We start from the raw sequence: 22,752 nt of genomic DNA, 5'->3' as shown, positions 1-22,752 counted from the left end.
ATGTTAGAACCAAATCATTAAACCAGTCATCACTTTATTGTGAAGTAGACCAGCAGACTTAGTCTAACAGACTTGAATACAAACCTTGTAAAAGATAAATAGGACAATTCTAAAATTCCAGTTTATTGTGGCGACTACATTTTTTTAAAACACCTTAGTTCTAACATCCAAGGTAGAGGTGGCATAGTGCATAACAGAGCAGATAGATATTTATATATGTACACACACACATTTCATTCACAACATCCAGGCTTCAACATCCAGTACAGTACACACATTCCATTTTTTACTAAATCATTAATTTACTGAGATGAATGCATATCAGTGATCATTCAAGATTTACACTGTTAAACATTGCAATAACATACAGCTTGTTTGCCAAATTAATTTGTCTGGTAAAAGATTACATCCCCACTTACCATAGAAATGTGATATTATTTTTTAAGTGTTTAGCTTACAATCACTGACAACATGCCAATGGTAGCAATTTAAGATTATTCCTTCAACAAAATTGAAACGGAGAACTTTTACTTGTTGACAGTACATACTGTGTTTACTAGTGAGTGCAGCAAGTTTACCGCCTCACAAGTAACAGGACACGGAATAAACAGTAAAGAAAATAATTTCAATCGATCTTGAATTTGATAAGAGCCAAAGCTGTGTTTTTCCCACATAAGTTTAGTATAATTGATCAGTACAGAGCAGATCATTAGGTGTAGATTGCACAGTTATATCAAAGCATTAAAGATATTATATACATGTACATAGTGCTGATCATTGTGTCAGCTTGTGTTTGGATATTTCATAAAATCCTTGACAATCAATGAGATGAAAAGCAATAAAAAATCTTAATCTGATACAGTTTATACCTCAGTTGTAAGTCATAAAAATGTTTGTCATGGTTACTTTGTGATCTCTAAAGCTTTGATAAATGTAGGAAATTGAAACAAAGTCAAACACGACACTACAATGAAAGGACCAAAGTATTCAAACAAGGCATCAGTTGTCTAGTGATGCATAATACATAATGTTACATTTCTGGGTGATGGTTTATTTTCAGAGTGTCCGTTACCACTTCAGAAATCCAAGAGTGGTGGATAAAAGGCGGAGTGCTGACCAGACTGTATTTAGTTCTTGGACACGGCAGGATGGATGTAACAACAGAGCTAAGAGACCTGCTCTTGATCAGGATGCACTTTAGTGTAAACGCTGCATAAAAATGGAGTTCATGTATCCATACAAACAAAGCTCAACAAAACATAAAGCTGTAACAAACATCTGGCATGGAATAGTTTTTGCATAATTTCTTCTTCAATGATTATTGAACCCTACTTGGACCCTATGGAGTCATCAAGGTGGTTATCATGCAAATGGATTTCCAAAAGGACCTCTGAAAGAGTCTAATTCCACTGCCTTGATGGGAGGAGCGCTCTGCAAAGGTCAAAGAACAAACAAACAAAATAAAATAAATGTAGACATAGCTATTTTTCAGGTTCTGTTGTTGAATCATGAAATGTTTCACAGTGAGATCTGAGGATGTGATTACATACTGTATACGTACAGTGGCAGGTACAGATGTGCCAAAGCAGCTGTCGAATGGGTTCTGACCTTCTGCCTTCAATGGCTCTGTAGTAAAATAGATTTCAGGATGTTTCAGGTTGCTACAGTTACATTAAAGTAAAAACTGATGAAATATTGAATTGAAATATTGGCAATATATATGCTTTAGATACCTTTCCTGGCTGGGACATTTGGTGGCTTAGCCATCTGGAAATCCTTAAACATGTCCTTGATGTCTCTCTTCTCCTTTTCTCCTAGAGGATCCAGGTCAACAAAAGCATTACTGTCCACCTTTGGAACTTCTTTGGTGGCTGCTCGAGGTGGAACCTGTGGAGGAGGACTGGGGCTCTGCTGTCCATCAGGCACAAGGCTTCCGGTTGTTGTAAATATGCTAGTCTGGAAGGGGTTCCCCAGGGTTGTATGCGAGGTCCAAGATCCATTCATTCCATTGGCAACTGGGGTGTTATTCCATGTTGAAAGATTCTGGGTAGCAGCGGGTGTTCCAAAACCCCCTGCTGAAGGGGTTCCCCAGGCAGGCACAGGTGAAGTGGAGAAGACTGATGCTTGAGTAAAAGACTGACAGACATTGGTTGTGCAGGGGAAGATGGATGAGATGGGATGATTCCATGGAGCTGCATCAGGAGTGGAGACTGCAGGTGGAGGTTGTAAAGACAACCCTTCTGTGTAGAAGAGATGTGTTGATAAGGTAACATTATATTATGCAGCAGCACTGATCTAGTGTTCTGTGTCATTTTAAATCTCTCAGAATTCAAAAAGCAATAATAAAACATTAACCTTATCTCAACCACTTAACTTATCAAAAAACCATGATCGTATGAGCACAACAGCCATTATTCTAAACTGAAAATTTCATTTGAATAAGATGCGCTGACATTTAGAAAAGGCATTTTCATGGTGGTGGAAGCTCAAATAATGTCAAATGATTTCTTTCCTGTCTCAAGCCTCTTACTGAAAGCTGTGATTGTGTCAGCGGAGGAAGGACTCTTGCTGAACAGATTGATAGGGTTAACCGGGCCATTCTCAGGTTGAGGTGATGGTGATTCTGATTTGTTTTGTGAAGCAAACAGATCTGTCCCAGGTTTTTCATTTGAAGGGGACTACAGAAAAGGAATTCGAAAAGCATAATCAATTATTTAAAGACCACCACAGAAGGGCTTTCTGAAACTATCCACATGTAATTGAAAAATCATTAGCAAATCAATCCTTACCTTTCAAGAACAAATCACTGAAGCATTAAAGGCACACAACATTACAAGACGATGAAGTTGTGTTAGATAAACATGACTCAGAATGACAGAAAGCTTAAAAAGTGTAATTTCCAAATTTGAATTGTTTTCAATGTTTTTAAACAGCTTTTCCATGTCTAGTGCTTGTCGGTTTATCCCAAATGTACACCACATGGCTTGAATGTAAATTTCTTTCTATATTAAGATGGCATTTTACCATACAGTAATTTCAGGACTGGGTTTGGGGGGGGCTGAATATCCAGCTGACAATTCAAATAATTAAATACTAGTACTAAATACTTGTATTATCTACTCAATAATCTGTCAATTTAATCACAGAAAAAATTTAAAATGATGCATGCAATGTGATTGCCCCCCAGTCGATCCAGCTAGTACAGAGCCTTTAAGATAAAAAAACACACTTCAGCTTTAAAGGGACATGCACATTTTGAATCCTCAAATGTAATGAGCAAGAAAGAAGCTTCCATGGGTCTGTGGCACAAATGTTAAAATGGTATGCTAAAACCTTTTGATCACCTAATTAAAAAGCATGAAGCAAAATAGTCATCCCAGATCACTTATGATCTGAATCATAATCTCACCTTCACACTCCTCCTTCCCCTCCCGGCTTTCGTGTTGAGTGGAGGAGGGCTTATAACGACCGATTCCTTGGCTTGATTGACAGGTGGTTCACCCATGCTTCCGTTCTCATGCTTCATTCCATTCTGCAATGGCTGCACCTTCTCACAACCTCCCAGAAATGGATTAGGTGTCACTTTCCCATTCCCATTCTGTTCTTGGACTGGGATAGTATTCTGTGTCAACGCAGTCGCTTCTACAGCTCTGCCATCTAAAGGCCACTGGCCATTACTGAGTGCCTGAATTACTGTCCTGTTGGAGAGCTGGTCAAACTGCTGGCCCAAGTAATCAGAATCACCATTTTTAGGGCCTCCGTTGATAAAGTTACTAGGGCTGTGGTTGGCTGTGACAGGGTCTTTCCTGTTTGATTGGTTGTTGCTTTTGGAAAATGGGTCATCGCTAAACGGGTCATGGATAGGGGTGGGGAAGAAATTGAGCTGAGAGGAGAAGGGGTTCTCAGGCGAGCGGTTGGATGGGACTCTGGGGACAGAAGAAGTAAAGGGGTTTTCTTTAACGCAGTTCTGGTTGTTGTCTATCTCAGTGGACAGATCCATCAAGAGGATGTCCTCAGACTCCTGGAAGAACATTTGAAAGAGAAGAATACGTAATGTTGACTGATGTCAATAATAAATTCCTGTACTTTTGTTGTGTGATGTTGTACAGATGAAGTCATGTCTTGCCTGAAGTAAAATAAAATTGCTCTATAGGTGGATGAAGTGCAACCTTAATGAATAGAAAGGCAGTTTGACACAAACAACATGGACATTCATGACTAAATAGTTCACCCAAACATGTTTGCTTGCTAGCTTTCATAACTATTTTCATGGCAAAACAAGTTAAAATATAAAAGGTTTTTAAATCAAAATGCAATACAAATCTTTAAACGCCATAAAATCTAGCTTTATCTTAGTTAACATCTTTTTTATTCTGTAATTTATTTCTCACGTGAAACATAATATGAAATGATGTACACTGTAAAAAATCCCGGTAAAATAACATAAAAAAACGTAACAAAAATGTATCCAAGTAAAATTACATATTTTTCATGTTATTTTACACCAAACTTGTAAATATGCAGTTTATTTTTGTCATTTTCAGTCATTTGTAACAAAATATTTGTAAATTTATTAAAATGACAGTAAATATACATTAAAAATAATAATATATATTTTCCCCAATATAGTATACTTTGAACAACAAAACACTAGTTGAAAATGGATGAATTAAAATGGATGAACAAACTTCACAGTTGTGAATAGATGTATTTTTTCACTTGGCATTACCTGAACTTGAGCTCTCACAGCCATTGCAATGTTTAGTTAGAAGAACAGAACAAACACTGCGTCAACACCATGAACGTGATACCAAATAGAATATTTTCACACATAGCCTTTAAGAATTCTTCAAATCCATCACAATGAGAAAAAAGACTCAAACAGCCTAAAAACACCTCTAGTGGGCGGTTATTCAGCTAACAACTATGCCTTGTTGAATTTCTTGTGCATGTTATTTTGGTTGGCTTGAGCCCAGGCCCTCCGCTGCCCATGACCGTATTTTCTTCATTTGAGGTCAATCAAGCACGTTGTGAGAACTCAACCAAAGACTAAACAAGAACTACAGGATATGCAACTCAATGTCTCTTTTTTAAAGGTGTAATGTCTCGTTTGGATGATCTTGCTTTGTTTCAATGAACAAGTTGTCTTGTATAAACGTTTTTAAGGAAATAACCAATAATGTTAGTGTTTAGTGTTTATTTAATACAAAAATCATTGAAAAACAGTTCTCTGAATATTACTCATGCTTTATTGTCAGTCAGAGTTGGTTCTAACATAAACATGTTGTGTTGATTTATTCTGTTTAGCCTCGACCAAAAATCTTACCGAAGGAGAGTTTAAGTCAGGTGGAGTCGACATGTCTCCAAACAGGTCCAGCTGTTCGACACCCTATACGACACAGAGTTTAAAGAAGCAAAACATGACCAGACTTTTCCAGCCAAACAGAATTATAGCAACCAAAACATCTAAGAGAAAAGCTATTCATGCTGGGTTGCCAAAGCTAAGATGGCGAATGAATGGAAGGAAATGAACAGAGATGTTAATAAGGAGAATTGTGCTTTTTACACAGTCTGAGAGTGAAAGGAGTGAAGCAAGAATGAACAGAGCTGGTATGTGATGTGTCTCAGTAATTTCCTGTCTGCTAACTTCATTAGCTTTTGCCCCCTGAGGAGAGTAGCTTGGATGCAGTGGAACACATGATGAAAACCCAGCAGGGGGCATTAGAAACCAACACAGAAACAATTCTACAGTTAATTCTCTTGGAATTTGGTTAGTCTGTGCGGGTGCACCCCAACCATTTAACCACTAACCCACATTTAGAAAGTGACATCTTTTTTTTGGAAAACAATGAATATTCACGCCTTAAAGGTCCAGTGTGTATTTTTTTGGAGGATCTATTGACAGAACTGCAATATAATATACATAACTATGTCTTCAGAGGTGTATAAAGACCTTAAATAATAAAGCGTTATGTTTTTATTACCTTAGAATGAGCTATTTCTATCTACTGTTCATACAGCGTGGGTCGTTATCCCCATACGTTATCTCCTTCAGTAAAGAAGTGAAAACGTGATGACATGTTTGTCCTGTGTCAGTTGCCGTAGTGCTTCGAATGGGAGGGGTGGAGTGAGCCATTGGTTGCAATTCGCAACCTCACCACTAGATGCTGCTAAAATCTCCACATTGCTCCCTTAATGTGACCACCTTCCCCTTATTTCAAATTGTTGCTATGCCCTTGCTACACATAAACTGCATGTATCTCCCTGCATTCTAAGGCGTAAATATTGTAATATCGTAAATAACACTTACTTTTCTGTCATTGTGTGAAACTCCACTGCCATTCTATCAGGGTAAGACCAACAATAATTACAAAACAGTTTGCATCAGCAAATACAATATATTATGAACAGTCAGCAGTTGACTTTAACATTTTTGAATACCCACCTCCACCAGTTTATTTGATTCATCCTAGAGAGAAACAAGATCACATTAGTAAGATGGACAAAAAAGCAAAAGTGTGATTTAAAAACGGTGAACCAAACTATCTAGAAGCTGCAAGCCACAAAACAAAATACAATCTAACAATAGAATAACAAGCTGTGACAAACACTGCTAACACTATGCTAACTGTGACGATTCACGTGTAACTTGTTGCATTGCGCAATAATTACACTAAAATAGCAGTAATTTGTCTAAACTAAATGTCTCACGTACAGGGGTCAGACAAGATAATATGAACACCCATTGTTATAGGGGTTAATATTAAAGGGGTAGTTCACCCAAAAAATTTAATTCTGTAACCATTTACTCACCCTCAGGTTGTTCCAAACCTGTGTACACTTATTTGTTTTGCTGAATACAAAGCAAGATATTTGGAAGAATGCTTATATAAAACCCCCCATTGACTTCCATAGTATTTATTCTCCCTACTATGGCAGTAAATGGGGGATGAGATCTGTTTGGTTACTGACATTCTTACAAATATCTTCCTTTGTGTTTAGCAGAACAAATAAATGTATACAGGTTTGGAACAACTTCAGGGTGGGTAAATGATTACAGAATTTTCATTTTTGGGTGAACTGTCTATTTAATTGTGTCAGCTACTGAGCAAAAAACAAACATTGAAGTTGTCTTTTGTTACTATGTTGTCTAGGTTGCCTGTTAAAACAAGGTTTTGAACAAGTATATTTGCAAGGGCGACAAATAGTGAAAGCCCATTTTTAGCAGGAACATTTGTGACCTTAACAGGCCAACTGTTTGGTGTTTTTAAAAGCAACAGTCTCCATAACTATGAGAAGAATGGGATATATTAAAAGAGATATTACGTATATCCCCAGTGTTCACATGATTTTGTCCAAACAACGAATATTGTAGTATTGAAAGATTCATGTTGAAATATTGTGCAGGGTTTCCGTACCTTCTTTGAACCCTCAACTTCTTTTCTCTTCATATTAAAGATTAACTGAAAAAGATCCTTCAGGTCAATAACAAGAGGCTCCGCCTGAGTAGAAATACAAACTGTGTGTTAAACTGCATGTTTCCTACCGTAAATGTTTAAGAATGAATGTTTGCAGTGAGGGAATGTGTTGCAGAAAGACAGAGACAGTGGAGAAACTGACTGTGTCTTTGTTTGTTTGTGCCTTAGTCATAAGTGTGTGGAAAAGGAAAGAGCTATGCTCTGTAAAATCTCAACGGACCTGCTGTGCGGTTTTAATGGCAAAGAACTGGTGCTGGCCCTCCGCGCCACACACATAGCCAAACGCTCTGCTGTCTGTAACATCTCGAGCAATGAAGGAGATCTTATTCACTGCATGCTCGAGTATTGTTGCCTGGAGAGGTCAAAACAGGGAAACAGTTAAACATTAAACACTGCAGATTGTTAATCAAGTGATATCTGTCAACATTGGCAAGTTTATATTTATATAAATATTATAAAAGGAACGGTTCACCCAAAAAATGAGCTGAGATGAAAAAATACTTTATTTTTAGTCTTCAGTACCGTTTACTTTGGAAAATCTTTACTTTACTACATTATAAAGCATATATCATACAGTACCTTACTCCACTACATTTGATAATTACATGTTAATTTTTAACATTTAATACTTACCTACATTTTTTACTCAAAATTTTACTGTAAAAAATAAAGTAGATTTTTAATGTACTTAAATATTGAAGGTAAAAAACTAAAATACATAAAAATGCATTTATGAAATGTAGTGGAGTAAAACGTATAACATATGCTTTATAATTTAGTGAAGTAATCCCCCCCAAAAAAGTACAGATACTTGAAAAAGGTTCTTGAGTAGAGTAAAATTACTGAGAATGAGAATCACCCTCATGTCATTCCAAACTGTATGATTATCAGTAGAGTCAATATTACGACACATAGAGCTGTGAAAAACAAAGCTGTATTTAATTAAAAACATGTATGTGGTAAACAAAGAAATGTGATCCCAGCAAATATATTTCTATGTGCAGCTCAAGTTAAGAAAAATATTACAAATATGACACAAAAATGCCAATAAAAGCATCATAATGATAGTCCTACAGTATGCGTTATATACAGTACCAAGCTTTTGTGATTGCAATTATGTGCAATTCAAAATGGTACAATAAGTTATGAGACACACAAGTATCACTGTCGTTTGGTATCACTGATGTCGAACCCTGGAATTGATTTGGAACATAAAGAATACTGGATTGTAATGTTATTAATGTGACATGAACATCCTGTCTACTTTTGAGGTCTATAAAAGAATAAAATCTCACATGATGAGAACAAAAAAATTCCAAAGTAATGGTAATTCATTTGTGCATGAACTGTCCCTTTAAAGAGAGACAAGAGAGAAACACACCCCTGTTTTCTCATCAGTAACGGTGATTCCTGATAGAGAGATGTTCACCCAAACTCTCTGCTTGTGTTTTCCCTGAGAGCGAGCAGCTGCTGCCTTACCCTGTCATCACAGAGAAAACAGACGAATAAATGAACATTTATCACTTATCAGAGTTATAGCACAAATGTTCAGACCTTTATCATATGACCATGATGCTATCTTTTTACTAGTACTGAGACCTTAATGCTGTTTTTGTCATTATAAGTCATGACGTTGTTTGGACATGTCATGTTGACATGTGTCACTAACTTGTGTGCTTTGAGGTGAATACTGTATATCAGGCCCTTAAACGTTTAAAAGGATAGTTCACCCAAAAATGAAAATTCTGTCATCATTTACTCACCTTCAGGTTGTTCAAACCTATATACATGTCTTTGTTCTGTTGAACACAAAGGAAGATATTTGGAAGAATGTCAGTAACCAAACAGATCTCATCGCCCATTGACTCCCATTGTATTTATTTTCCTGACATTCTTCCAAATATCTTCCTTTGTGTCTAGCAGGACAAAGACATTTATACAGGGTGAGTAAATGATGACAGAATTTTCATTTTTTGGGGAATTGAACTATCTCTTTAAGTGAAGTGAAGTATGGATGGATTGCAAGCTGTGTACAAAAAAAACCAAGCATAACTTTCACTGACCTTCAGTTTCATCATAGAGTCTTGGCTCATTTTGTCTCCTCTTGCCTCAGGGACATCATCTACACCAATCAACTTGGCTTTGTATCGAACTCCACTACCTTTGAACCTGGCTAGCAGGAACTCATCGGTTTTCTCTGGGCTTGCCGCAGCTGAGAAATCAGGAGAAGGAGATAACAAAAGTAGAGGTATTAATCCAACTAGTTTTAGAGTAGACGTATTATTAACATTCTTTTAAGCTCACTGAAACAATTTATTGGCATCATTACGGGTGTTGCTGACTGATTGATGTCAATGGAAGGAACTAAAGGGCTGAGTGTTATCTGCTGCAGTGTTTCAGCTCTAGAGAGCCTCTGAATTTAAAAGTGAAGTTACTCAATCACCAAAATGTCAGCAAGTTATTCGAGTACTCATCACAACATGGGTGGTTGCTCAATGGTCCAACAAAACCCAAAGGAAACTGATTACAGTGAACATGAAGTGCGTCAGAGAGCCACTGATATGCTGATCATAGTGTTTTATCTGTTCGTCCGAATCCATGTTTCAGTATATCTGTCTGCCGATGTCTTGGCCGTGCAATTGTGATTTTTGGATTTGTGCCACATATTCACTCACATTGAACGCATTGGCTGTCTTGGAAGCAGTTGTTTTTACATTATCTGTCTGAACATCACTAACAATTATTTGCTCTTTATTTAATTATACAGAACGCAACAGTGACAGAGCCCTTTCTGTGGCCTTGGTTCAAGTATTTTTCAAGATAAAAAATCCTTTATCCCTCAACTAAACCATCCAGTTACAAGATTAATCACAACTTTGCTTCAAGTATTTGAAAGGCGAAAGAGGAAAAGACAAAGCTAAGTCTGTGAAATTAGTGAAATAAGTCTTTTACAATGTAATTTAGTTGCATCGCAGATGCGGGTGGTTGACAAACTATACGGGACAAATGACACCCAAGTGCTGCATTGCATATCTAATATAACTTCTTCTTTATGCATTGCTCCCTCAGCTTAGGTCTTTCATATCGCTGCTGTCCTTCTGACCTCGTATCTCCATATTTCGTGATTTTAATTTTATGCCATAAATCATTATTATTAGTCACCTTTTATGTTTATGGGTTTTGCAAATATCTAACCAATAAAGTATTAAAAAGTGCTTGTCAACTTTGGCAACACAGTATTTAATCGTTTAAAAAGTATATTTGGACATACAAGGTTTTAGAAGGACAGAGACGATATGGTATCCCTATCTAACTCTCGACTCTTCAGTCATCTTGCTCTCCCTGTTTACAGTACATCTGCTTCTCTGTGTTAGACTTGTTCTCTTAGTCAAAAAACTGAGCTCAGGTGACTATGTGGCAATGTTCCCTCTTGGCCAGTTGCGTTGACGAAATGGCAGAGGCGGAGAAAGAGCGAATAAGCCAGACACAGAAAAACAAAAAGAGACTAAGAACAGCCTGGCGGAGACCCAGACCTCATGCCTGCTGCAGCCAAGCTGAGGGAAAGCATTGACATTCATCTCATGCAGAGACTCAACAGGCTTGAGGTTTCTGCTCTTACAACACCCACCCAACATGTATCATACCAGTACATATGCTCGATTTAGTTTTAGTTTTCATAGATATTATCTGAAGGCCTATCTGTTGCGTTTGGAAAAAAAAGATATAGGCCCGGTTTCACAGACACAGTTTATCTTAAACCAGGACTATGCCTTAGTTGAATTAAGATATTTATGTCGCTTTTATAAAAATGCCTTAGAAGAATACATTACTGACGTGCATCTCGAGACAAAACAATGGCACTGATATATTTTAAGATATTTCTGGGCAAGTTATATTCAGTTAAGACAGGTCACACATTCGTTTTAGTCTGGGACTAGCCTTAAGCCTTGTCTGTGAAACTGCGCCATAAAGTTTTAGTAAGTCGATTGCTAAAAATATCATTGGTCATAACCCAAAGCAATTACACCTTGTATGTACAGTCGGGTAGACCCACAGTCTTGGATTTAATCAAAATACTGAGGGATTTTTGTCTGGATGGGCGTTAAGACTTCCAGTACTCTTGAGATGAGGTATGCTGACACATTGACAAGGGACCCATGTAAAAGGCCTATTGCTTACAAATGTGCCACATGATGTCAATTTAAACGCAAGTGTGGACTCAAAAGCTAAAATCCTATGTATCTAGTCTACACAAAAGTCAAAAGCCATATTATACAGTACAGTGTATCCTAAAACATGACTGGAAGTTCAACATGTGATGTAGAGGGAGGAATATATTTTTGTTTCTATGTCCAACACATCATTCCTTCAACCCCAGATGCACCTCATCACCCAAATCACCGCTGGCTTCTCAGCATGATATTGTGGGAATCATTCTGCTTGTTTTCAAGCCTGTGGAAAAGCTTCATAAATAGGTTTGTTGGACAGTGTGTTGCAGTTGCAGCAGGAAGATCTTGTGGAAACAGAAACAGAACTCTAATGGAATCCATCGCCAGTGCGTTCTGTCGGTATGAATGTGCTAGGCAAGACAAACAATACCACTGTGCACCAGGATCCATCTTAGAAAAAGAAATCCAGAGAAATATTGGGTCAAAGAGGCCCCTGGAGTCGAGGGTGGAGTTTAGTGTTTTGCAGACGGCTGTTTGCCAACTTTGTGCTGAGCTACATCATAGACTTTGATGAACTCAAGAGGTCCTCGAGAGGAACTTAATCCTTTTTTTAATCAGGATAAACTGCATTCATCAATTATAGTCATTGGCGTCCGTATATGGAAATTGAGATTTTTTTATCTTTGATCCAAAGATGATACTTGGATATTGTATAAACTTCTATGACTGCAAAGGGAAAGTTTCAGTGACTAAACACAAGCTCGATATATTTCATTTTTGTTCTGTAGTGAGAAAATATGGGTAGTGGCCATATTTAGGTGGTTAAATAAGATAAATATGCCCAAATCAGAAGGAAACGTACAGGAGCAATATGAAGATTTTAGTTTACTGTATATAGCTCACTCCACCCTTCCCTTTCAAAGCAGTAGGGTGGCTGACACAGAACTAAGATCATATCGCGTTTTTGCTTCTTTACCGAAGGAGATAACGTATTAACGAAACACGCTCTAGATGGTCCATTTAGGGCTACTGTAGAAACAACATGGTGAATTCCATGCAAGGGGACCTGTGGCGTATGTAGATAGAAATAGCTCATTCTAAGGTAATAAAAATAGAACGCTTCATTGTGTAAGGACTTTATACATCTCATAGTTATGTGTATTATCCTTGTACAAATCCTTTAAATAAAAATAAATAAATATTAACAAATAAAAACGCATGCAAAGGTTTTAATGCAATATACTATGAAACAAATAAAAACCCCTCTCACGCTCAAAACTAAACCAAATAAAACACATTTGCTAATAAACTGATAAACTCATATTAAAATACCTATTAAATCGAAACCGTTTGTCTTTCTACGCAGCTTTATTTTGTGTAAATTCTTACAGTAAATCAAGTCTCCAAACAAGCCGCCTTTACATGTGGGGAGGTTGCGAGCACAATGGAATTATTTTCAGGTTAAACTCTAATAAGGGCTCAGTGTGTTAGTTAACAAAACAGTATGTAAGTATGTTGTTAGTTTTCTGGTGCACTGGGATACGTACGCTGTGAGCTTCCTTTTTTCTTACATATTTCAAAGGGACAATCGGACATGAACATCCCACTAATGACATTCTAGGGGACATGAATAGGTTGCTTCACACAAAGAAAATAAATTCAGTTTTTAGGACTGTCTTAAAATAGTACATCATAAACCATCTCATAATAGACTTGACAGAGAAACCACCAATTCAGAAATTTTGATTACAACCTTCCAACAATGACTGGCACAGCTGTCATAAAAAGCTTTGTTTTGCTTTTATCACATACCCTTCTTCTTTTCTTTTTTGGAGGGCATCTTAAACGATTCCTGCTCGACTGGGGGTGTGCTGGTTTCCACTTCCGTAGACATGTCTGGAGTCCGATCTTGTGCAAACGGGTGTGAAGACGGGATGGGTAAAGCACTCTTGCTCTCCTCTCGGCAGTGTGTGTCCCACAGCTTGACTCAGCAGTGGACCGCGATCAGCTGTGCCCACACTGGACAGTTAAGAGAGAAAGCCAAACAAAAAACAGACTTAGTAGAAGCTTAGAAAAAACATCCACATTAAATATCAAAGAACACTTCACATTGTCAATTCATCTACTATTTTAACTGTTTCATGCATGAATTATAGCAAACTCATTTACATTGTTTTCCTGTGTGTTTACCTGCTTCAAGGACATAAACAAATCTAGATTTTAACTTTCTAAAACACATTTTTTCACTTGTGTGAACATCTGAAGAGGTGAGTATGCAAGAAATGGCTTTTTGAATAGCTGTCCACTGTACGTAGTGACCTCTATGCATAAAAGGGTAAAATTACACAATAAGTTCTATCAAAATTCTATCAAAATATGAAAAAAACTCAACTTTGCCTTTCCTCAAAGAAGTGTGGGTGTAGAACTACTTGGAAAAATTGTTCATACGTCACCATAAACATTACAGCAAGACTACACACAATTACTCATTCCATGTTAGATGTTAATGAACCTTGTTCTAAACATGCACTGACCACCTTTTAACCTTCCCTGCTAACCAGCTCTTACATCCCAGGTGACTTAGTAAATCCACAAGCACAGAAATCAAAGTGACTGTGCTTAAACCAAAGCTGAATAAACATCCTGGAGAACTCTGTTGAGTTGACTCGTTCAGCCATAAATACACACTCATGTTTTGAGTTACTACAGATAACTGCCTCTCCTCTAGACTTATCTGAGGTGAAAGGCCACCGAGACGGTTTTAAATTCTATGACCTGTTCTCGTTGAGGTATCTATTACAGGTTAAACTGACAAGAGCATGGTACTGTTTGCTTTATCTCCTGCTGTCTCTGCATTACTATTAACCCTGCACCAGAAGACATGAAGTGAGAACTTTGTTTACATCTGGGATGTATTTATTCTCCACCTTTTTCATACCGCAAGCCGGCTATTTTTGCATATTTGCCTTCAATCAAAAACTTGAGGCAACTCCTACATTCGAATATTTGAGATGTTTATCCTCGCCCCACAATCAACTCAAGATGTCTATAAATACCTTCACCTTTAACAGGCTCCAACACTCTTTCATTGAAATATCCTGCCAGTAAAACATGCACAACAACATTGCAATAATGTTACGTGATTACGAAACAACTAGGAACTGGGTGTTCTTATGAACCATGAATCAACCAGATGGGAGAACTGGAAATGTTTATGCTGCAAAAATATCTGCTGTCATTCATGTTGAGAGTACATTTCCTAGAGTAATAGCAGAAAACTTGTTTTGTGGAGTGTTATTTCCTATAATGCTACTGACATTCAAATACCTACAAATTCAGTATTTCATACTTTTTCAGATTTTTTAATGCCTTGGGTTGATGAGATCCCAAGGGTTAAAAAGAAGAAATCTACCTTACGTAGTGTCTTCTTAAGATTTAGATTTAACAATCTTAAAGGGACTGTTCACCCAAAAATGAAAATTCTATCATCATTTACTCACCCTCAAGTTGTCCCCAATCTGTATAATTTTTTTTGTTCTGATGAACACAGAGAGAGAAATTAGGAAGACTGCTTGTAACCAAACAGTTCTTAGCCACCATTGACTACCATAGTAGGAAAAGTTACACTGGTAGTCAAAAGTGCCCCAGAACGGTTTCCTGTCCTACATTCTTCCAAATATCTTTCTTTGTGTTCAGAAGCACTTCCAGTTTAATCTTTATTTATTTAATTTTGACATCTTACATGTATAATTAAATCATAAAGATATCAATTTAACATTTTAAATTGTTTGTTGTTGTCTGTTAAAACATTTGTGTAGCATTAAAAACGGAAACAAGAAGTTTATCTGGACCAGCGTTTGATCAGCATTGCTTATGTTTTCCAAAGTGTTCTATATACTGAAACACTAAGAAACGGAAAAGAACTCCAAATAAACTGTACTTTACATCAGTAGAGAATCATGACAATTCATTAGATTTAATCATATTTTTTATTTGGGACCTCTAAATAAAAAGTATGTTACTTCTTTCTCTTTTATTTGGTTTAAAGTTCTCAAAGGATTGCAAAAAGCTACTTAGTTTTAACCCAACACGTTACATATTTCTGAAAACAACCTTGTGTCTATTAGACACTAAACAAAACATGATAGTTAAAATAAGCTACCCTCTCTTGTCAAATTTTGTCAGACTCAAAAAAGATATTCTTCATCTCACATAAATAGATCTTAACCCATAATCAGCTTCACCTCTCACACCAGCAGCACATGTGACCCTAAACGTCTGCTGTCCATAACAAGCAAGTAGATTCTATTATAAGAGGAAATAGTACCAGCTGACCTTCCCAAAACAACAGCTGTCCACAACTCACGATAGACAGAACAACCTTGGCAAAAAATATCCACTATGTAGTGTCCTTATCAGACATGTGATTTCCCTTCCCTGAAAGGAAGAAGCTACGGAAGGTTAAAAAAGAGGAAGAATGTGGATGACGATCTATTACAACAGAATAGATCTAAACAGACATCAAGTCTTAATATCTGTCTAGCTGACACCCTGATCCTGTTAGGCTGTTAATAAAAGATAATGACATATTGAGAGATATTTACTAAGAATAAATTGTGCCCACAGATAGCACAGTATTTAAATGCACTGTGTGCATTGTTTCAGCTTCCAATTCACCAAAGGGAATTAAGCTAATCAGGTAAAGGTGCGAGCATGCCAAGAAAATCAGTTTGGAAGGCAATCTGCATATACTGTAGCCTGAGTGCTCTGTAGTGAAGGACACACCAGGCTACTGTGATCTGACATATTTTCCTAGAACTGAACAGCATCACTGTGATCCAGACACTCGAGTCAGCTCTAAAAATGCCCATTTATATTGTGTGTCTGGTTGTGTGCCACATTCTTCTTTGTTGTTTGATGGATGCCACCATGATCAATGAAGAATATACCTAAAATTTCACATTATTGTGGAAGGATGTTGGATGCTTTTAAAAAAACTGTCATGATTTACTCACCCTCTTGTCGTTTTAAACCTTCAGCAGAACACAAAACAAGATATGTTGAAGAAGTTTTGAAGTTGGTTTGTTACCAAATAACGGTGGTACACATTACTTCTATTGTATGAACACAAAATCGATGAAAGTCAATGGGTACAGCTGTTGTTCAAACACCACCATTCTACAAAATATCTTCTTTTGTGTTGTGCGAAAGAAGTAACGTCTTACAGGTTTGAAATGACAAGAAGGCAAATCAATGATTACAGGATTTTAATTTTTGGGTGAACTATCAATTTGTTTGTGACACGTTCAAAAAAACTTTATCACAATCACCAGAAAAACTGTGGTAAAAATTTTCCAATAAACACCCACAATTTTACAGTCTGTTTTAAACTAATCAGTCAACATTTTTAAACTGTATATTCTGTCCAGGCTTTGAACTTCTTAGTTTTATTTAAAATGTCCAACCATTGATATGCCCCATACTGGTACTGTCTCATTGGTAAATAAGTACACCAGCTTTAGAAAAGAAAAATACAGATACAGTTTCACACAACACATTTTAAGATGGTTTATGTTTATTTCGCTAAATGTTTATACATGTTTATATTTTTAAAAATATAATAATTTTATGCATGTTTAGTTGGATTTTCATAGCCTACAGTTGCCACAGGACATTTGAAAAGCAGCAGTAATAAATGAATAAATTAAATTAATATTAACATTTGTATAATAATAATTGTACCTTTAAGCCACTTTCCCAGCCATTACTAAGAATACTTGAGTATTTCCTGGCCGAAAGTAAGCACAAGAAAAACATCAATATTTGTACTATGTGGTTGGCCTGACAAGACCTTACCCTGTGTTTAACTCTCTTGTCCTGTCATGGCATCTCAAATGGTCTCCTATACTTGGTCTTGTAGCCTTTTTTAGACAACACCTCTAAAGAGGAAGAAAAATGATATAAACACCCTATTTCCTCTTCCCTGAGTCCTCAGCCACAATGTTGCCACTTGACCCAAACTATGGAGTATGTGTAAATACGCACAAGTAAGCCAAGACACATCCTCCCCAGATCAGTGCCAGGAATCTCAGACCTCTGAGGGAAACACATGGGACAGAGAAAATCTCCAGGGGTGTGTTGTCAGTCGTCAACAGGAAACTAAGGTACCAGGAACAAGGAACTTATTGTACACATGCCACATGCAAGACCAATCAACGTATTTAATGGCGTCAGTACACCTCAAAATCCTTCAGTTCCTGGCTGAGAAAAATGAACTGTTTGAGGAAAGCGATCAGAGCAGAAACTGGCCACAACTAGGTGTGGTAACATCTGGTTTCTTGCATTTCATGTCCAAAGCACAGTGTGTTATATTGAATCTTAAGTAAATACTGGACTAATGACCATTAGTAAAAAAGTGTAAAACCACTAGTTAAACCATATAGTGATCGGCCCAACGCTAGTGGTCAACTACAAACTGTAAGTGCCATTCTAATGTGCTAATTTCTTGATTTATAATAGAACTGATTCGCAACGTTTTGCAATCTAAATACAACCTGTAACCATTTATTACTGCATGACACTGAAGGCTTTGGATTCTCATGGTTGCTATGGCACCCGTTTGCCAGTAAGACAGGTATGGACAACTCTTTTCACAGAGGAGCACTCACAGGCTGGCTTTGCACAGCAAACACACAATCCATCACCCAAGACACAAAATCAAACAAAATGAGGGTAAGATACACAGTATACACAAAGCCTTAGAAGAAATGTTAAACAATTACATCCCACATTCAAAGAGAGAAACTGATTGTTAGAAGGGATTTTATGTGACATCCTATCAAACTTATTTATTTAAAAACGATTTATTTTTGTTCACAATAGCACTACAATATAGAAATAACATTTGAAGCCAATTAAACTTTAAAAACTATTTATTTTAAATAAAGATTTTTTTTACATTTCTTCATTTATCGGAACCTTAAGTGAGAATAATACGACCTGAAGCAATAAAATTATTAATGTTAGCATACCAAATCTCAACAATATACAAAAATAAAATTAGGGTTTGTGTATCTGCATTCACACTACTGTATCACTACAACAGCAGAAGAGAAAAATTAAATCATTATATAGTTCATCTTTTCAGCATGAGGTCTTATGATAAGTAGAGGTTTTGTAGAAGTAAAAACATTTGAGAAGTGCAGTACACCATAATTTCGTCCCTCTGCTTGTGTGGTCGTACAGGTGTTTCAGACCTGCTACAAAAGAGGTATTAAAATGTCTAGTGTACAAACACTGCCTGACCCACAACACTTCATTGAACACATAACAACCATCAAGTCACACAACAAATTCTGCATTAAATACAGAGCAAATGTAAAGCATACCTTTACATGATAAAACGATCTCAATGTAGTTTGCTGTTAGAACCAGTGCAGTAATCCACAGGATTGCTTATAAGACCTTCAACCAACAAAATGCGTTCTGTACGTACATCTGGGACACAATGTACTTAGAGTATTAAATGATGAGAACTTGAAAACAGAGAAAAGTTAAACAAAGGTTCAAGCACAGGCTAAAGGTTGTTCTTGATTTTTAAAATTTTCTGAACAAATTTTTCTGAACAATAGTAGATGGGCAAGGTATCCCCTTAGGGGCACAACCTTTGTTGATAGGGTGAGGGATAGATACAGTCACTGTGTGTTTATAAATCCAATGCAAAGCTGGTACACTTAGGGCCCACGCATCAGACCCAGACAGAAATCACTAATGATACTTAAATCTGATTGGCTGTGGGTGGAAGATCATGTGTTATCCTAGTAGATAATGAAGAAAGCAAACGGTTATAAACCATTTTTCATTCTTTTCTGAAATAAAATAAAAATCCTAATTTCATTCCTTATTTAGGAGGGGAAAGTGCATTACAAACAAACACTTGGGTCAAAGGTCACTTACCTAAGCATGTGGCCGCCACACTGAAATTCCACTCTACACATAAAAGGACATCTACGACTTCTCTACTTACCCGTCTACAATGAAATACAATAGCAGTCCCTATTGTCTCATAAAATATCACAGCGGTAGAAACAGACTTAGAAGAAGATTCTCATTAAGACTCAAAGTGACAGAGAGTTGAGTTTGTTTCTTTGTTATTTGTGATATTTACTCTCTTTTTTAAAACATGTGGGCATTCCCATAAAAAGAAAGACGTAGGTTGTTTGACAGCATTTGAAAGCCTCAGAGAGTTTAGAATGAAGGACATAAGGGAAACTAAGTTGAGTGCCAACATCTGGTTCCAATAAAACTGCACACATTGTACCAACAAGAGCGAAAAAGAATGTCTTGATCTGAGTCATACAGGCATCTTTTTTTTAAATGGCAATTTACATTTTAAAACGGTTAAACACAGTGTTGGCTCCTTGTCCTTGGTAAAGTCATTTACACATATTAAGTAGAAACACATTTCCCCTTTTAATGAAATTGAAGGCATGTGTCCGTGTCTGATGTTTGAACAAAGACATTTTCCTCCAATGTTTCAGATACTTTTTATTCTTGACTTTAGACTTCTTGAATGTCAAGTCATATTAATGGGTTACGTGTTCCCTCAACATTACGAGCTTTGTGAGAGGAAAAGGAATGTATTTACTGTGGCATTTCCTCCTCTAAAAGGTACTTTGGGGGATGGTGTGGCAATGGGAAATGGATGAAAATGCCATACAGGAAAAGAGAGAAAGTGGAGATCTTAAAGTTCTAGTAAGTGAAATTTCTCTCTTCTTTTTAACTTGTCTTCAATTCTGCTGGGTTCTTCTAATGCTTAAAGGCTTTGATTCTCCACCCCTCGCACAACCGTGATTAAGGTCAACCTGGACTTAATGACATGCAAGCACGTTCTCTTGAACTGAGATCATACCTGTAACCAAAAGCAAACCAATGCACAAATGCCCTTTAAAACAGCCCAGTGCCCTTTTTCACCAGTAGGCCCTATTTAGGGTCTTTACATGCATGAGACTTTAAACCCTGATGACCCGTCCTGAAAAATTGTATTTGTATAATTGTAAGTTCCAACCATGCATCTTGAAGTCTAAAAGCTAATCCATGACAAGCAAACAAATTCAAATTGGACAGCAAACATCTATCAAATCAGATTATGAGGAACTCTGGGTGGTCTTGGTTCTCTGCAGTAACCACACAGGATTATTAGGTAGGCTACCACCCTATATAATTGCAAGTTTTGTCTTATGCTACACTAGATCAAGGTAAGATACATTTTTAATGTGGTGTCAAGCCTTTTTATATATGACATGGTCACTGATGATGAATGTAAACATTTGTGAATTTAGGTCAGACCACTGGCAAATAGCGACGTGATATCATCATCACTGCAAATCCACAGGTTCCAAAACAGAAACAGAATACATGGATTTAGATACACAAACATAAAGATGACATAAAGAAAGAGGGACGTACTGTAACCCATACCAGTAAATATCTGACTGAAATGTCGCTCAACGCTAAAACACGGTAGGTGCTGCTGTAGGGCTTTATTCTATTCATAACGCAACATGTAACATCTGATCGAAACGCTCGCTCATCTCACATTGCCTAAGCCGTGTCCCGCTGTGAGCATGTTTTATGATTTGTAAATCTGTAAATAGCCTACACAACACGATACTGCTACAGACAGACGGAAAATCGAGCCAACATAACGGATTTCAGACAGCAACAGAGCTCCCGGTGCAGTAAATGGAAACCGACCAGTGTATTCTGTAAGAAAAAATAAACCACGACATCGCGTTTTCAATTCACGCATTTGTTGAAATTCATTATAAACCGCGAGATCATCTCAATACACCGGTTTTCTGACAGGCTGTCATTCTACCACGTTCGTTTCACGGGAAAATGTTGTACTCACCTACGTTAAGGGATTTAGGAGAACCGTGCATGCTCATACAGCTTTGTCCTAACCGGCAGAGAAGATAAGATTTGGGAATGGTGTGGAATCGTGTGTAGCACCGGTAAATTCCCGGGCTGTGAGTCTGAGATGTTGACGGTTAAGGTCTTATTCCCGGGATGTTGGCCGCTCTGCCGAGGAATGCGCGCTCTGATGTTACTGCAGATTCGGGTAACTCCCCCTCAAAGTGAAATTTTAACCCTCTGAGAACCAGACTGTAATCCTCCTCTCATTCAAACTGCGTCTCACATCGTCATTTTCAACGAATGTTTGCAGTGCATTATGCTAACCTCATAAAGGCTAATTCATTTGACATCGATCATATCCCATCCAAATATATAGGCTAAATACTGCTTGTCTCTGCACTTTTCCTGTAGATGACATACAGTCACTACATTTCCTGCCATAACATTATGCAATTCTTAACCATCACCAAGATATTCATTGCACAATTTCACCGATATGTTAAATCCAGGCTGGTCTTTTTGAAAAGAGTGAGGGTTGCCTTGGTAAATACAATTAGTAGTGGCACAGACAGGATTACTGAAATACACATGGTACCCAGGTAGCAAAATGCACTTGTGGCCCGATACACGGCTGGGTCCTCGGCCCAGATGTGGTCCACACACTGCTGTTTGATTGTGAGTAGAAAAATGAATGTGGCCCAGAGATTATTGAATGAAGGGCTGTGGCCCAGATGTGGCCCACTTACTGAACCGTGAAAAAGATTCCTTCACTCAACTTGACTAATTTAAATCATCTGCAAAGAGTCATCTTGATGCTTTAACTGAGTTAAGTTACAGAGTAAATTAACACTGCTCAGTGTTCTACATCTACAACAGACTTAAGGGCAGCTTTAGATGAAAATTAAATCTGTCTAGATCTTATCAGAGGAATATTAAACACAAACACCATTAACATCTTAACTTATTACACACAACACTTTCACTTTATTTCACACGTGCACAACATATCTTGTTGAGAAATAACATGTTTATATTTCATGAATAATATTTTGCTTGAAGTCACCATTATGGTGATCATTGTGACATTTAACTAAGCACTTTACTCTTCATTTTTGATATTCGTTTTTCCTGACCGTTACAATAGTGTTAGAACACATGTTACTTTGGTCAAGAAAATAGAAGATGAC

At 37.2% G+C, this 22,752-nt stretch overlaps 1 protein-coding gene across 3 annotated transcripts; it reads right to left on the bottom strand.

Moving 5' to 3' along the window:
• Window positions 1–14: 14 nt before the first annotated feature.
• si:ch211-204c21.1 (disabled homolog 2) lies at window positions 15–22,060 on the bottom strand. Of its 3 annotated transcripts, none has more exons than XM_057354404.1 (14): window positions 21,561–22,060; window positions 13,460–13,666; window positions 9,542–9,690; window positions 8,860–8,958; window positions 7,699–7,830; window positions 7,419–7,502; window positions 6,446–6,469; window positions 6,311–6,343; window positions 5,327–5,389; window positions 3,410–4,021; window positions 2,531–2,678; window positions 1,734–2,240; window positions 1,551–1,626; window positions 15–1,431 (listed from the first exon to the last, which is right to left on the bottom strand). In XM_057354404.1, exons 2-14 carry the CDS (start codon window positions 13,539–13,541, stop codon window positions 1,401–1,403), a joined length of 2,040 nt encoding a protein of 679 aa, XP_057210387.1. In that variant the 5' UTR covers window positions 13,542–13,666; window positions 21,561–22,060; the 3' UTR covers window positions 15–1,400. The 3 variants fall into 3 exon arrangements, with proteins under 3 accessions (XP_057210387.1, XP_057210379.1, XP_057210369.1); XM_057354396.1 differs by having other exon boundaries at window positions 1,562–1,626; window positions 21,565–22,054; XM_057354386.1 differs by having other exon boundaries at window positions 1,562–1,626; window positions 21,561–22,053.
• Window positions 22,061–22,752: the final 692 nt, after the last annotated feature.

The sequence above is a fragment of the Triplophysa rosa genome, linkage group LG2, assembly GCF_024868665.1.
Source record: "Triplophysa rosa linkage group LG2, Trosa_1v2, whole genome shotgun sequence".
Lineage (NCBI taxonomy): Eukaryota > Metazoa > Chordata > Actinopteri > Cypriniformes > Nemacheilidae > Triplophysa > Triplophysa rosa.
This window is presented reverse-complemented; position numbering and strand designations above follow the sequence as displayed.